Source organism: Lethenteron reissneri, chromosome 9, assembly GCF_015708825.2.
Source record: "Lethenteron reissneri isolate LAM-NWPU_2019-01 chromosome 9, ASM1570882v1, whole genome shotgun sequence".
Lineage (NCBI taxonomy): Eukaryota > Metazoa > Chordata > Hyperoartia > Petromyzontiformes > Petromyzontidae > Lethenteron > Lethenteron reissneri.
This window is the reverse complement of record NC_083787.1, coordinates 7656371-7673074: the sequence shown is the minus strand read 5'-3', so window position 1 is coordinate 7673074 and position 16704 is coordinate 7656371. Positions and strand designations below refer to the sequence as shown.

Genomic DNA, 16704 nt, shown 5'->3' with positions numbered 1-16704 from the left:
TGGTAATGAACTCAGCATTGGGGAGGCCTTCATCCAGCAGTGGATTGATAAACAGCTGCTCATTCATAAAGTGTACATAACACACACTGGTCACAGAGCTGACCCTGGTTGCGATTTGAACCAAAGTATTTATGACTCGGATTCCTAATTGTGTACAGTATGTTCTGCGATATATCCTGTCCTAGGTCCACAAGGGGCAGGCGCTGTTAGCGAGCACCTTCTAAGGTGCACCAGGGAGTTGGTGTGGTCGGCACCACGCCCGGCCGCCTTTTTCTTACACACCGCACCAGGTACTCATTTAAGCTCGAATCAAACTAAGCGTGGCGAGGGGGACAAGTGCGCACGCCCCTTGTGATTGAGCACGTGCCACGAGCTAACCACTGCACCAGCGGCTCGCAGCACAAATAGATCCCCCCCTTAACAGACTGTTGGGGCAAGTGCTGCTAGCGAGCGTCGTTCAAAGCTAACATGGTGCACGAGAGGGTGGTGTGTCCAGCCACTACGCCTGGCTGCTTTATTCTACCCAGTGGTGATGTGTAAACACCGCACTCAGGTACTCCCTTTAGGCCGCGTTGACCTAACCGAGGCCCAGGACTGATTTGGATATTCGTCAGCGTTGTTGGCCGTGAGCAGGAATCGAACTCCGGTCAACAAGGTTCCGCAGCGCAGTGCGCACACACCTCCACACAGATCAGATTGCGTTATGCCCATGTGCAAAGTACTACATGCTGAGTGCATGGGTATTTACAATACACTTAATACTAATGCCCTCTTGATTAATGACAGGTCAGATAATTTCTGAAAGCACTTAAAATTCTATTATGAATCTATGTCAAACACCTGTATAATTAGCTACACATCAGATTCATTTAACGATGTCGTGTTTTGAACAATTAACTATTGATACACAATCCCATCAAAATAATTCGCTCCCGCAATGTGGAATTACCACCACCGGCTCGGAGTCTCACCAACCGTGATGAGCATCGTGCCCCCTTGTTTGTGTTCGGGCAGGGTCATCGCGTACCGCACTTTCACGTCGTAGTTAAAACGTGAAAGAGTGTGAGAGAGAGATAGAGATAGAACAGGGGACACTGCCGGGTCGTGTGACGGTTCACAGAGCGGACCGGGTCGTCCTCCCCATGCGGCATTTCGAAACGTCGGGGAAGTTTCTGGAATCCCTTGCCCACCCAGCAGCGGCGTGAACGGGCGACGCCACAGCGAGTCCGTCCGCGGGTCCCGTGTGACGGTGTCGCTACTGGGCGGGGTAGAAGAGTAGGCCAAACACCCTCTGGAGAAGTGTCCCAGCGCCTCCTCTCGTGGTCGACCCTTTTGCCGTAAGCGGCGAGCGCAAGCAATTGCGAGGCTGCACCTTTACACGTGTTTTTTTTTTTACCTATTACATACATTGTATGTTAGATTTACATACCGTATCTGCAATACATGCGCATTGTCATCGCCAATAATAGCCGGATATTATTGTTCTTATGATGTCGGATATGATTCTCATGAAACATCACTCTTATTTATGTAATAATAATTACATGCTAACAATCTCAAGCTTTCTCTGGGGGCTTTAGGTCGCATATAATCACCAGCGAGCATATTTGAAGTCTCTAATGCATGACAGGGTACCTCCGAACACTTTCATAACAGGCAGTGTCTCTATGCATATCGCTGTGCTGCATACACACGATGCCAGCCACGCAGTGCATTGCAACATGCAGTACATCCCTGTACTCCGTGAGTGTAACACAGTCATCAATTACAGTCGGGGAGTCCTGTGGTTAAAACACTATAGAGTACTCTAACCAGCCGTGGGCTATGCTCGGCCCATCATCTTCCCTCTGAGGTGTAAAAAATTGGGTATCCGCTTCATGGGAAAGTCCAGGGATTTGTTACTGGTTGGTCCCTGGCCGTGGGAATGTGGAATTTAAATAAAAGTTGGCTCAGGACCACCGATGTGTTTATTTAATAGTTTTCTTTGGTCGTTATTTGTGTTATTAGAGTTGAGTATGTACGAGTCTTCATGAAGGTGCCTGATTATGATGTTTTGATCCTTAAAAAAATAAAGCATTCACCGTTAAACAATATAATTTGTCACGCGTTAACAACCATTATAACATGATATGTGGTTGAATTATGCACGCTTTAAAATAATCACGCAAATAACTATGCATTTTGGGTTTTTTTCACTGGTAAATATGTATATTGTATTGGCACATTCGGGATGCATTCCTGTTAGAGCGTACAAGTTCAAATCCTGGTCCGGATTCGACTCATCCCATGATCTCGACAGGGTTGAGTAGTACCACTGTACGCAAATCAACCAGTGGTAGTTCTTGAGAGACACTTACATCCCGCCACTGGAATTATGGAATGTCCACAGCTGACTTTGAGAAGTAAATAGATAAACAGCCATTACTTGTATGAACATATTGACAATAACCACGCAAATGTTAGTGTTACCCCCGTTTTCTTTAATGGAAAGGTGTCTTGTGCGTGCTTGTGTGTGCTTGAGGCTATATGCATTCTATTTTTCACTGTGTGTGTGAGTGTGTGTGGGGGGTACGGTCGCGTAATGGTTAGCGCACTTCGCAACGAACCTGGCCCCCCTGAGTTCAATTCCCGCTCATGACTAACAAGAATGGCGAATATTAGAACCGGTGCTGTATTTATGTATGTTGAACTTTATTCGTACGTAGCCAAAAATGCTCATCAGAGGTCCTGGGCCTCCCCTAGGTCGACTCCGCCTCAAATGAGTTCCTTGTGCGGTGTGTAAACAAAGGCACTAAGGGAGACAAAGGCGGTCGGGCAAGGTGCTGGCCACTTACCCCCTCGTGTGCTGTGCCGGCCTTAATAGGTGCTTGCTAACAGCCCTTGCCCCAACAACCTTTTAAGGCTATAATATGGGGGATCTTCGATCTTTGTTTATTAGCGTTGTAAATGTTACAGGGAGCAATAGCGTGTTGGTTAGTGCACTTTACTGCAAACCCAGTGACAAGAGTTAAATTCCCTACCACGACTAAGATCAGTGGCGATTATCTGAACCGGTTCTGAGCCCACTGAATGTCGACTAATGCGTTGTGTGGGTATAATTCAGCACCGGGGAGACAAAGGCGGCCAGGCGTGATTTTGGCCACGCCACACCTATAAACATCACGCTGGCTTTTATAAGTGCTCGCTAAAAGCACTTTCCCCTATTTTTCCTGCAAGGCTCAACGGGGATCCTTGTCTTAGTTTTGACTTGTGACCCCACACACGTGTGCAGACTCACGTGCGTGGCTGTATTCATCATAACATATGTTAAATGTACGGACATATTTATACGGGTTCGTACATTATTTTGCCGATGTCCAATCGTTTCGCTGTGGGGAGCGGCGCTGGACATTAACAGATTTCATCGTTCCATCTCCGCTGCGGTCCCCGCATCTCGAGTCAGTTTCTCTCCTTCGGCTGCCGTTCCGTCACCAGTCTCGTGTATCGGCCATCACGCCCGTTCGCTAAGTGTCCTGCCCCAGCCCAGTTACTGGGGCCACCGCCGTGGCTAGGAGATGTTAACTACCTCGCCTGGTATACAGGAGGCCGTGGGTTTCATACCGATCCTGATGCCTGCTGCTGTATATTTGGAGTCTACGTGTTCTCTTTCCCCGTGGTCATGTGGATTTTTCTCCGGATCCCTCCGTTTTTTTTTGCTCCACATTTAGAATCAACGTGCATTCACAGTGTTTGGCTGCTGCTATACATTTCCACGGGATAAGCCACTTCCTTGAGCTATCATGTGTGGCCAGGTCGCCACTGAAAAAGAGCTACATAGCTCAGTGGGCCGTAAAATAAAAACAACTTTTTATTGTTGTATAATGAAATTTTTTAATTTAGTTCAGTTTTAGTTTAGTTGTGAAATAGTCACTCGGTGTTCCCTCAAGCCACGTGCTCCCCTCTCTGCCTCTCGGTACAATTCTAAGCGTGCACGGCTCCAAGACTTCCTATCTTCGCCTTGGTCGGTGTCTCCGTCGTGATTCTTCGTTTTAGCGAGACGCACCGATTGCAAGCGTTATTGTTCGGTGTGCGCGCTGATTTTCGCAAGTAAGCCTGGCTCGCCAATGTCACTCCCATCCTCCTGCGCTCGCTCATCCCGGTATGTCGTCTATTATTTAGCTCATCCCAATCCGATTTCGGCAAACGTCACACAACTACACCGCGTGTGCGTCTGTTCGTGTGTGCGTCCACACATCGCTAAGTCACAATGCAACATTAGTACTATATGTGTTGGACGCATGTAGTCTATGTGTTGGATGCATGTAGTCTGTGTGTGCACGTGTGTGCGATGGTTAGCGGACTACGCCTCGAGCCCGGCGACCTGAGTTCGATTCCCCCGCTCATGACCAGAATCGGTGACGATTATCTGAACCAGTCCTGGGCTACCCCCCCCATAGGTCGACTCAGCCGTAAAATGGTGCGATGCGTAAACATCACCACTGGGGAGACAAAGGCGGCCAGGCATGGTGCTGGCCACGAAACCCCCTCGGCCTTCATAGGTGCTCGCTTAACAGCACTTGCCCTCCAGGCTGTCAAAGGCTATACGGTGGATCTTTGTCTTTTGTCTCTGTATACACTCACGAGTGGGAAGTGGTGGCGCAGTGGCTAACGCACTCGCGTCACCTGGGCTCGATTCCCGGTCATGAACAACACCAGCAGTGGCAGATGGTATCTACCACGTGTCCTGTGCCTCAGTCGGTCGACTCAACCTTGAATGGGTACCTGCTGCGCTGTGTTACCATCAGCAGCAGGGCACACACAAGGGCAGTTGGGCATGGCGATAGCACCATTTCGGAATGACTCGGAGCTCACAAACAGCACTTGCCTCATTGTGCCTTGTTGTATGGTTACACAGATGTTATTTATTTTCCACCGTGTATGACATTCCGATAGTGTAGAGCTCTATAGTGTGGGTAGAAGACACCATTATTTACAACCTCCTTTTCATATCCACTAGCTGGATGAAAGCCTTCCCACGCCGAATCGAAGGTTTGTTTTAACCTTCCTTCGCCACCACAGTGCGGGTTGATGAAGGGACGGATGCATGCCCAGGTCCTATTCGGATATCACTCGCCACTGGGTTAGAAGCACGGAAGCATCGCGTCGCGCGCGTCTCTCCTGCGCACCTACAGTCGCGTATTCGTGTGTCTACCGCGCGACTCCTACATTAACTGGCAGAGTAATCCATTAATTTGGAATAAAATGGAGGGGCAAACATTTTTTGTTAAAGGTATTCCTGGAGGCCAAGTACAAGTTAATGCATAATTTACCCGTCCAGGGTGGCGTGATAAATATTTCAAAACGCAGGTTTACCCAAGCGAAGAGTAAGTCACTTTGCCAAGAGCTGCGTTCGTGCGTGCGTCTGTCTGTGTGTACCCTCTGCGTTGATGGGGAGCGGTGGGGCGGCGGTTAGCGCACCGCTGCGTCCGAACAACGCGACACACCCCGCCTCCCCCCCGAGTTGGAATCTCGCTTGACGATTGTCTTGGGCCGGCGCTTGGCCCTCCCCGAGGTCGACTCAGCCTTAAAATGAGTACCCGGTTTGCGGTGTGTGAGCGTCGGCACTCGGGGAGACAAAGGCGGCCGCGCGTGCTGCTGGTCATGCCTGCACGCTCGCTCGTGCGTTCCGCCGGCCTTAGTGAGGTGCTCGCTTCAAGCGCATGCCCTGTCAGCCTGAAAAGCTTTTACGGGGAATCTTTGTCTCCGTGATTGTGTACGTGTCCACGTGTGCATTTGCAAATAGCAAGTCATGGGTATGATGCAGTGTATATCAAGTATATGAAACCGCATGTACCCGTGCTCACGAACAGTACTTGTCCCAAACATCCTGAAATGTCTATACGGGGGTTCTTTGTCGTTGGTATGTGTATGTGTCTGTTAGCCCATACACATGGCACTACATTAAACTCCATGTTATCAGCACCCACTCTGACTTACATCAAGAAACCCTCCCTCTTCCCTTCCCCTGGTCCACTCATTCGTGAAAGCAATCAATTACTGGTGAAACGCCATCATTAAATAATGCGAAGCTAACGTGAAAATATAGCGTCAGTTTTCGTAGGGCGCTGTACAACGCAGAATAAATCATCAAATGTTCCAACAGCACCCATTAATAACAACAAACCGTGTGCTGTATATATGTACGCTCGATTATAGACGATGTTATTGCACGAGGGTGGGTGGTGGTGGCTTAGCGCAGCGGTTAGCGTGCTGCGCTACGAACCCCGTTGGCCCGAGTTCGATTCCCGCTCATGGCCAACGCAAGTGACGGGCGGTCATTGGGCTGTCCCCGCTTCACTAATCCGTGCTGACCAGGGTGGAGAAGTATGGTCATTCTCCTACGACCGATAAACAATCACCCGTGAGGCTGCCTTCATCCAGCAGTGGATTGACTTCATGGATCAATTGCCTAAGCAGAGGTGCGTCAAGGCGGTGCAAAGTGTCATCGCGAACGCCCCGGATGGCTGTCGTCTCCCTAGTGCTGATATTGACCACACCTTTACACTGGGTGCCTTGCTACAATTAAATTGAGTCGACCAAGGTGGAGTCCAAATGTGGGTCTAGATAATCCCTTGGTCAGGAATTGACCCCGGTAGCGCAAAGCGATCAACCACCACACCACCGCTACACACCGACACGTACAAAGTGCACAACGTTGTATGCTCACAAATGTACACGTACTGGCACATTGTACGTGAGTTCAGCAAGCCTTGAATTAGGTTTGCGAGGGGATCCAAGCAAGTAGGATGCAGTGGTCGCCCTACGGACAACGACCCCGACGTGAGAATGTGGAATGTCCGCTGCTGGGTGAGAGCACTTATTTGCATGCCGCCCTCACGCAAATTGAACGTTCTCTTTTCAGCCTTCGACGATGACGACGATGCATGCAGTGTATGAAGCCCACGCCTGGGTCAAGTCAGCAGGTAGGCATGCACTGCACCGTTACACCGTTTTTATATTCACGTGTGTGCAGTATTATATTTCACGTGTGTGCAGTATTATTTATCACGTGTGTGCCATGACCAGGAATCCAACCTGGGCTGTCGGTGCGCTAACCGTCGCGCCGGCTCGCGTCCTTAATATTCGTCCGTAAGGTTGCGTATTTGTAGAGCGGCACGAGACACACGTATGTTCACTCGTAGAGTGTAGGGTGCAAGCACTGTTGGGGAACAACTATTTGGGCTGGGGGAAGTTGTGGCGTAATTCCGCACCACATGCGCGCACCCACCCACCTTTGATAGGTATACATTTAAGGCCGAGATGACCTAGAGGTATCACTGGGGAAATTCGAATACCGGTCGCCGCACTTTCGGTGTCCGTGCGTCCACGGCCAATTAAACGAATCATCATTTAGTGGCAAACAGCGGGAAATTCCAAATTACTGTGACGGGAGCCGTTTGACCTCCGTGCAACGATGGCTTTTGACCGCGCACAAAGTGGCCACGTGCTTTTATCAACCCCTGAGGGATGATGCCGAACCAAGCGGCATTTTTGAACTCGCAATGTCTCCACGTGTCAGTCCGGCGCTTTACCCACGACGACCCTCGGGCACGCGGTAACGCCTTGCAAATGACACCGCGGCGTTCCCCGGCCGTTCGAACTCAACGCAACGTTGATGGCGCTCGCGTGCGCCGAAATCGAGTCGAGCGTCGCGTTGAGCGAATTGGCGCCGCCGCGCGCATCCATTCGTAGCGCCCGCCGGCTCGCCGTTCATGATGTGCACGGTGAAATCGCCGCAACGACCGCGGCTCAGACTCGTCTCGTCAAATAGACGCCTCCTGGTGCCTTCGTACAGTCGGGGTATGTACGATGCTATTGACGTGTATCGTGTTAGGTTTACAGTGTCAGGGTGAGTGTAATGCACAGAAGATAATTGTTTGAAAATGTATTTTCAAGCCTATGTTGGAAAATGTAGTTTTCGTAAATCGAAAGATAATGGTTACATGTTTTCTCTACAATACGGATGCAGTGTATGTGTATGTTAATGTACGTTCTCATTGCATGTCTGTATGTACTCAATGTATGTATGTGCGCATATGTTTCTATGTGGAGAGCGGTGGCACAGTGGTTAGCGCGCTGCGCTACGAACCCGGCGACCCGAGTTCGATCCTCGCTCACCGCTGAAATTAGTGACGATCATATGAACCTGGGCCTCCCCTAGGGCGACTCGGCCTCAAATGAGTACCTCGTGTGGTGTTTAGACATCGTCACTGGGGGAGACAAAGTCGACCGGGCGCGCTGCTCGCCACCCACCCCTTCGTGTGACGTGCCGACCTTCATAGGTGCTCGCTAACAGCGCTTGCCCCAAAAAGTCCGCTAAGGCTACACGGGGCATCTTTGTACAATCCCCTACGTGTGGAACGGCGGCACAGTAGTTATCGAGCTGCGCTACGAACCCGACGACTCAGGTCGCAGAGTTGTTCTCTGTTAATTGTTCTTGTAATTCCATTACAGTGGCATCTCCCTTGTCATGTATACACGAAACAATGCGTTTGAGTGTGTGTGTGATGTGCACGTGCTGTGCTTGTGTCCAGTTAATGCTTGGCTCTGTGTCCACTTTAATAGGTGATTGGTTTATCCTGTGACGGTGAATCTGGGTTACTTTGTAACTGGGGGCGCGTCACTGTTCATGTTTAACGCGCAGAATGCATCAACTGTCGGACTCCTTTGCGAGAAAAGTCGAAGCGGGCGCCCCCCCTCTGCTCACACGACCACTGGGCGTGGTGGTGCCGAGCGAGTGGTGGAAATCTCCAAGTTGCATTGGTCTCCTTCTCCCTGCGCGTGGCTGATGTTGATGCAGAGGAACGCGTCGTATCGTCATTGTTACGACATCATCTATTTGTCCAGGACAGATTGAGTCTCATAATTATTAGCCACGAGAGTGCTGCATTGGGAGGTTTGGCAAACTCGTTTTTGAGTAGTTGGGCCGGCATGAGTACTACATGCATCACAATCAGGGGATGCAACTTTTTGTGTACCGTTCATGTCCATTGTCTACACTGAAGCAATGGGGGAGACATTGCACGTGCTCGTGACCAGAGGTAGTCTCTCCAAAAGATAATGTTACTTCTCATGCTTTTTCTTATGGTTGCTGAACACAGGGCCAAAAGCAAAAAACGTTATCTGGCAAGCAACACACAGCCCGATCAAAGTTGTAATAGATCATGCATTTTGGTGAATTTAGCAACGTTTGACTCAAGGGCTTGGGATACGACACAATGGCAAGCAATACAAACGAGAGCAGTGGCAGGGTATGAGCAGAAAGAGAAATGTGATAAGTGAGGGAGTGAGTAGTCTAGTGAGTGAGTGAGCCGGTGTTTGGGTGAGTGTTTGAGTGAGTGGGTGTGCGTTGTTGTGACCTCTAGTGTGGTGAGTGTGTGAATGGACTAGTGAGTGAGTAAGTTGGTGTGTGGGAGAGTGGTTCGGTGAATGGGTGTGTGTTGTTGTGACCTCTAGTGTGGTGAGTGCGTGAGTGAGTGAACTCGTGAATGAGTGAGTTGGTGTGTGTGTGTGAGTGATTGAGTGATTGGGTGGGTGTGTGTTGTCACCTGCAGTGTAGCGAGTTAGTGAGTGAGCTAGTGTGTGGGTGAGTGGGTGTGCGTTATTGTGACCTGCAGTGTGGTGAGTTAGTGAGCAGGCGAGTGAGTGAGTGAGCTGGTGTGTGGGTGAGTGGGTGTGCGTTATTGTGACCTGCAGTGTGGTGAGTGAGTGAGTGAGTGGGCTAGTGAGTGAGTGAGCTGGTGTGTGGGTGAGTGGGTGAGCGTTGTTGTGACCTCCAGTGTTTTGACTAAATACAGTGTGAAGTACGAGACGAAAGAGTCAGTGTCTGGTGGAGCGAGTCTCAACACGGGTAGAGAAATCAACGGGGGAAATTCAGAAGAACAGTAACCGCGGTCGTGGTGATAGAGAAAGAGTTACTTGCGTGGAATGGTTTTGTTGCTGCTTTCGTCTGTAAATTATTTAAAGAAAAACAATACATTGAGTTGATGGGATTTAGGAGTCAAAGAAACCACCCCATAACGTGTTGATTTTTTTTCCCCCCTATAAAATTTCACAGCGGCCATATAACTCATAGCAATCCTATAACTCACAGCGGTCCACCAAAGGGGGCGCGGTGCTCGGTGGTGGTGCGGAGTAATCGGTGGCCGGGTCGCGGGCCTGGTGTGATCAGCAGCCCGCCGCGTAACCCACACGCACTTTACAATCAAGAACTTAACTCCAAGCGTCTTTTGCAGAGAGATCTGTAAATCAGTGGCAGGTTCCAGGAAGGGGTGGGGGGCGGGGGGTTAATGCTCTTCTTCTGAGCCAGGAGTGGAAATTCCACATTTATATGGAAGGCGTTTAGGAAGGAAAAAAAAACCAGACGCCGATTCAAGATTTTTTTATACTTTGGTGGGAAGAGTACTCGACTTACAAATCCGGGTAGGGAAACATCATCCCTTCGGGATCGATAAAATTAGTACCACTTTGTGGGGAGTCAAGAGTGGTTCTCCCGTGGATAGGCTCGCTCCTGCCATAGCAACGTGGCATTTCCACCACTGGCACAGCGCTGTAAACAGGAGATGAGCACCACCTTGATGTCTAAACAAAGACTTGGCATTTTTTGGGGGATTCAGTTCAGCCCATCATCTCTTTGTGGTAGGTACCGCATTGTAAATTGGGTACCGCGTTGTGAAAATTCAACAGATCCTCAGTCATGGGAACGCGGAATATCCAATATTTTTCCAGTGCTTGGCATGGGGTTAAACGCTGTACCGTTGCTTGATAGATGAGGGAGGGGGGAGACCCAATTCTAAATGTGGGGTTTCTAATAGCTGCAACAACAGACTGGTGATAAATTATGTTAATGCCGCTTCAGCCAGTGGTTATAAACCGAACGTAAGCTACGGTCTCTGAGCACTTGCAACACACAGGCAGGAGCACGCGGTCACATGGAATGGATGAAGTCAATAAAAACATGAAACACTAAATATTGTGTAAAAAAACAAAAAATGAAGCCAAGTTGAGATCACAACATACCACCACCACCACCAAAAAAATCACCACCGCTATCGCCAGCACCGCACAAAGCACACGTGCGATGTAAATTATCCACGTACAATTTGAAGCCGGTCGTATAGCACTTCATACCGACGCTCCTTAAGCGGGGATTTAAGCTCTTGAAGGGCCATCGATCACGCGGAGAGGTCTGCTCCATAACACGTTCCACATTTGTTTGGGGGGGCCCACAGACGCAACGGCGTGGCCGCCGGCCGGAGGCGCCGCGTTTGTGTGGCGTGACGAAAGGCCCCCGTCGTAGCTGGAACTCGCGCGCACGCGCGCTCTGATCATACAACAACCTCCGTTTGCTACTAAGTGGCGGTGACGTCACCACGGCGCTTGTGCCAGGCTATGTGCATTTTAAGGCCACGTGAAGTGTCGAACGCCCGCTGGCAGGAGGTCACAGGACAGTCGACTGACTGAGATGAGTGGCCGATGCATCACCTGTGCCTCCTCCTGCTGTGTTTTAGCCACCCGGTGCTCCACTCGTTGTTGTGAGCGTAGCTCCTCTGCCTCTGCCCTCCGTTGTTGCTGGATGGTGACTGCCTACAACTGCCCAGTAGCAGCAGCGTCCTTCACGATCACATACACACGCACACACTCATTCGTGGAGTCGGCCAAAGCTTCCCAATGTAGGGCCGCAGAGCTTGGGCGATTGTTGGCGCTTGCTGACCCCACCCATACTTGGTCATCTGTAAAAAAAGAGCTTCATAGCTCATCGGATTCCTCCGGTCTAAATAACGATTCTGATTACGCGGTTTCCCACGCCTCTGAATCATTCTCTCTCTCGAGTAAATGTAATCTATGCGAGTTACAAAATCTTCATTATTAATACCATGTATCTGCTTAATTGCAATTCATATGATGTTAATATAGTAACAGTGGCGACGTTTACACACCGCACCAGGTACTCATTTGAGGCTGAGTCGACCTTGGGGAGGCCCAGTACCAGTCCAGATAATCGTCACTGGCATTGGCCGTGAGCGGGAGTTGAACTCGGGTCTCCGGGTTCGTAGCGCAGTGTGCTAACCGCTACACCATAAGCCAATGGTACATTTACAGCTAGCTGATAGGACCTACGACCAGTATGATACACCGCGGAGTGGTATAGCCAGCATCACGCACGGCCGCCTTTGTCTCCCCAGTGCAGATGTTCTCACACTCAAAGATTTTTTCAGGCCGAGTCGATCTTGCGGAAGTCCGTGGTGGCGTCGTGAATTACAACCTCTCGCGTTGTGAGTCGTGGGCGGGGATGTAACCCGGCTCGCCGTGAACTTTCTTCCCACACACGGCACGTTTTTTTTTTCGATTTAAAGCTTTCGTGACTGCAGGGATTCATCTTCTTGGTTCTTTCGGTAAAGTCACGTAGAAGAAAAATAATAAAATAATAAAAATAAAACATATTAAAATAATTCTCACGACGTTTCGGCCACAACGCAAGCAGCCGTCTTCAGGTGGAGAACACCTCTTATTATTTTCCTTCTACGTGACTTTACCGAAAGAACCAAGAAGAAGGCACGTTTTTTGTTCATTATGAACGTACGCACAGGAGTGGTGCGCTGTGATCCAATTAAAATATCTGTTCTTTTGTCTCTCGCAGCTGGGTGTCGCACTCGCTCAAGATGACTTTGAACGTCGTCGGGCGGAGGATGAGTGAAGCTGAGCATATCGCGGAACTCCGCAGCGTGCGTGAATATAAAACTCCCAGCCAGTGCACAGGGGGGGGGGAGTGGGGGGCTCGGGATATCCTCCCGCATTCCCTCCCTTTCCTGTCCTCTCGCCCCGCCGTCTCCCATCGTCAATACACCCCGACCAGCTTCGCGACAGCTTCGTTCCCGACGACGGCAGCAGCAGCAGCAGCAGCAGTCCATGAGTCGCGTGACGTCAACCACCGCCCAGTCTCTGAAACCGTCGTCCACCTTCTGCGCTCACTGCCCGTGGCACGGTGGCACAACGGAGACACGTGCACGACGCACGCGTGCCCCCTGCTTCACATCGGTCGTTCTCAAGGTGCCGGCCGCGAAAACTCCGTGAGCCACTGCCGGCAATGAGCTTCCTGAAGGGCGATGACGATATCGAAAATGAACATGAAGAGGCAGGCATGCCCCCCTTCCCTCCCACCCCCCCCCTCACCCCATTACGCACATGCCTCACCACATTTTAATATGATTATCATTCATGACAGTCAATCCTCTCCTGCATATTTCGCGACGTATTTAACAAAGGCAACTTAAAGTTCTATTTAATTCCGGGCGAGTCGAGCGCCGCCAGCCCCTCGCGGAACTCTGGAGACGCGGCGAGAGCGGCAGGCGGTGTTTTTGGCGTCGCAAAGAGAGGCTTGCCGCTAATCCAACGGCTCCTTCGGGGACGCGTGCCGACGGTGCCGACGGCGGCGCCGATGCCGGGTGACGATGGCGGTGACGATGGCGACTTCGATGTCGGAGGCATTTGTGCGCGCGCGCGGAGTTTCGCAGGAGCTCTTTCGCTCGACTTAACGCAAACCTGTTTACCCTGTACTTTATACATATATATGACTATATAAATGTACATACAGTAATCGTTTTCGACGATTTTCTTGCAACTGCACGAGTCATTTTGTTTTTTTCCTTCACGGCGTTTGCTATTAAAGCCCCCCCCCACCCTTTTTCAAGTTGTGTTTGGTGTGCGTTAGATGCTGCGGGAAATATAGCACTTTAATGACTTCGTAATGGACCGGGTTGCGCTGCGGTGAAGAGCACTTTGCTTGGTTCGCAATCGGGAGGCCGCAAGTTCAGTCCCCAGTTGCGCGCCGGCTCAGCCCATCATCTCTCCGCGGTAGAATAAAACTGGTATCAATTTGTGGGGAGTCAACAGGGGTCATCCGTAATGGGTGTAAGACTGGCCCCCAGCCATGGAAATGCAGGATTTCCAACACTGGCTTGATATCCACCGTCTAATCGCTTACACGAACAAGGGGACTGACTTTGACTTTGGAAGAAGTGTTTGCCTGTTTTTCACGCTGCAGATTGTGTGTTGACTAACGGATAGAGTGGATTAATAGTGAACGCAGAGGGAAACGCATCGTGTGAAATACGGTCAGTCGGAAGTTTCTCATGGTTGTTTTGAGGCCGATGGCCACAGTTCAGCTCCGAAGGTGATAACTTTCGGACAAGAGGTAATGGTGGAAAACACAACGACAAGTACAGCTGTAGTGCAGTTTATTTCCTCGTTATCAAAACTAATAATGCCACCCTCCAGCATTTATTTATTTACGTCTTATCGTTACCAGACTAAGTCGCGTTTTCTACAAATGCAACCCTGAAATATAAAGAGAAATAAAAAAAATAACGACAAAAATACTGAACGCTTATATTTTCTCAGAACCTGTGCGAACATGAAAATGCATGCAATGACGTGGGATTGTCTCGAGTCAATTGTAAATACACAGTATGTGTGTGTGCGTGTGTTTTTGTTTGTTTGTGCGCTTTGAACATATATGCAGACTTGTTGATTTTGACATTTTGCTTTTGATGCAAAGTGGAACCCCCTTTTGCAAATTGTATATATTTGCTGACGTGTACATACAAACGTGATAAAGAAAAAAAAAAGAAACACACTTATCAAACCTCAGGTTCAGCGCTATGTATTTCGGATTAAGAATGTGTTTATATGCTTGCAAACGTGACGGCAGATCGACTGCATAAACTATATCTCCGTACAGATGCATCAACAAAAACGTGGAAACACATGCGAGTATATGTACTACACAATAAAGTTAACTCAAATCTGTTTTCTTTTTCATTCGTGGGAAAGATATTTTAGAATTTAAAAAGTGAGTCTCTTGGACTTTGCGTTTCTTTAGACGACGTAAGAGCTTGATGCTGATTTGCAGAATTTCCAATTCTCTCAAGCGAATGTACATATTTGTAACATATTTGGAATACAGAGTTTTAGCTCCGAACTACTGTCATGTGTATAAACGTGTGCTGAAAAACAATTGTAAAGTTTCAATAAGATTGTGTGTGTGTGTGTTCTATTCACGAAAAGTCGTTTGCTGTGTAAATATAATTATATAAGCATTGGTAAACTTAAGCTTTTAAACTCCTAAGCGTATTGTTTTACTTTTTGTATGACACATTGTATCAAAGTTTTTGTAACGGCATGCACATTATTACTCTTGACAAATATATGATGCTTTTTTTAAACAAAAATGCTCTTTTTCAAATACACATATGACGATTAAATACATTCGGTAGTTGACACGGACATGCCTCTTCATGACTTTCCAGAGCTAGGCTTAAGAAAGAACACCGACTTAACTGAGCTGTGTACAGCAGCAAACGCACGTGACTAAACAGGCAAGGTTTTTTTTTTGTTTAACTGCCGAACTAATGCCACATCCACCAGCCCATCGTCCCCGATGAGGCTCAAAAAACGAGTGCCGCTTTCGTGCGAAGTCAACGATTGTTCGCCTTGCGGAGAGATGTTCTTCCCTTGACTATGACAAAGATCCGATGACGGTGAATAAAAGTGCTGCTCGGTTTGAGCAGAGACTCGTAGTTAGTCAAGGCAGCCAGTGATACATGCGGGACAGATTTTACGCACAGCGTAGCCATGAATCTGATTAGAATAAGCATATTCCCGGCACATTTTTATCATACGTTATTATTCTGCTTGGTTACCCAGGAAAGCCTCGCCGAGCCTCAAGACTCTTGTAAGGAGGGTCCTGCCAAGTTGTGCGTGTGTGTGTTCCCAGTTGGGTGATCTGCAGGCACATTTTCAGCACGTGGGATGTTTGGCCAATGCCTGTTGCATTGCGTGTCTTGGAATCGCGACTTTAGGTTTTACATTGAGAGGCAAAAACAAAGAGGAACACGTGTACGAGAGAACATACACGTGTCACAATGGTACCATTAAAACTGTTCAGTAAGTGGGCTTGGGTGGGACACGTCACTCCAAGAGATGATGAGCAAAGAATAGTCAGCGGTGGCCCTATGCGTAAGCAAAATAAGCAAGCGTTTAGGACCCCAAGCGGTGAGTGGATGGGTGAGTGAGCAGGTGAGGCGTTGGGTGGGGTGAGTGTGGTGTCACCAACAGTATGGCAATTGAATAGAGCATGGATGAGAAGAAACTGCCTGGTCTTCAACATAAGTGGTGGAACCAGATGTCTAATTTAGTTCAAATTCACAAGGTAGAGAGTTCCGATTCTGATTGGGGCTCGGCTCGGCCTATCATCCACCTGTGTTTGATAATTATAACATGACTACCACGCTGTGGGAGGGTAAGTCATTTGTGGACTGGTCCCCACCATAGGCAAGGGAATGTTTCACAGCTGGTTCAGTGCTAGCAATGGGGAAGAATCACTTCCATGCTCAATTGTACCGGGATACATTTGAACCTTTAAAAAAATAAATTGCACCGAGACATTTTAAATTGTCATACATTTCAAGAGTGAATCACACAGCGCTTCTATTGTAGCACAAATAATTAAGCCACTTCTACGCGTAACCTCCACTTTGTGGCATGCAAGTAAAAAGAATGCTCAAGTCTATCAGCCTATTGGCACTGCAGACAAAATATTACGCAGTAACATTCTAGATTTGAAGCTTTCGTGACTGCAAGGATTCATACTCTTAGGTTTTTTCA

General features: G+C 48.9%; 1 protein-coding gene across 3 annotated transcripts in view; it reads left to right on the top strand.

Moving 5' to 3' along the window:
- LOC133340503 (iroquois-class homeodomain protein IRX-2-like) overlaps positions 1-15217 on the top strand; it is a 41259-nt gene extending 26042 nt beyond the window's left edge. The window contains exons 5-7 of one of the 3 annotated variants that reach the window (XM_061548809.1): positions 186-290; positions 6902-6962; positions 12680-15217. In XM_061548809.1, coding sequence (XP_061404793.1) covers positions 186-290; positions 6902-6936 — 140 coding nt within the window. In that variant the 3' untranslated portion in view covers positions 6937-6962; positions 12680-15217. Of the gene's footprint in view, positions 1-158; positions 291-6901; positions 6963-12679 lie in introns of all 3 variants that reach the window. The other 2 variants (XM_061548808.1, XM_061548810.1) reach the window with 2 other exon arrangements.
- Positions 15218-16704: the final 1487 nt, after the last annotated feature.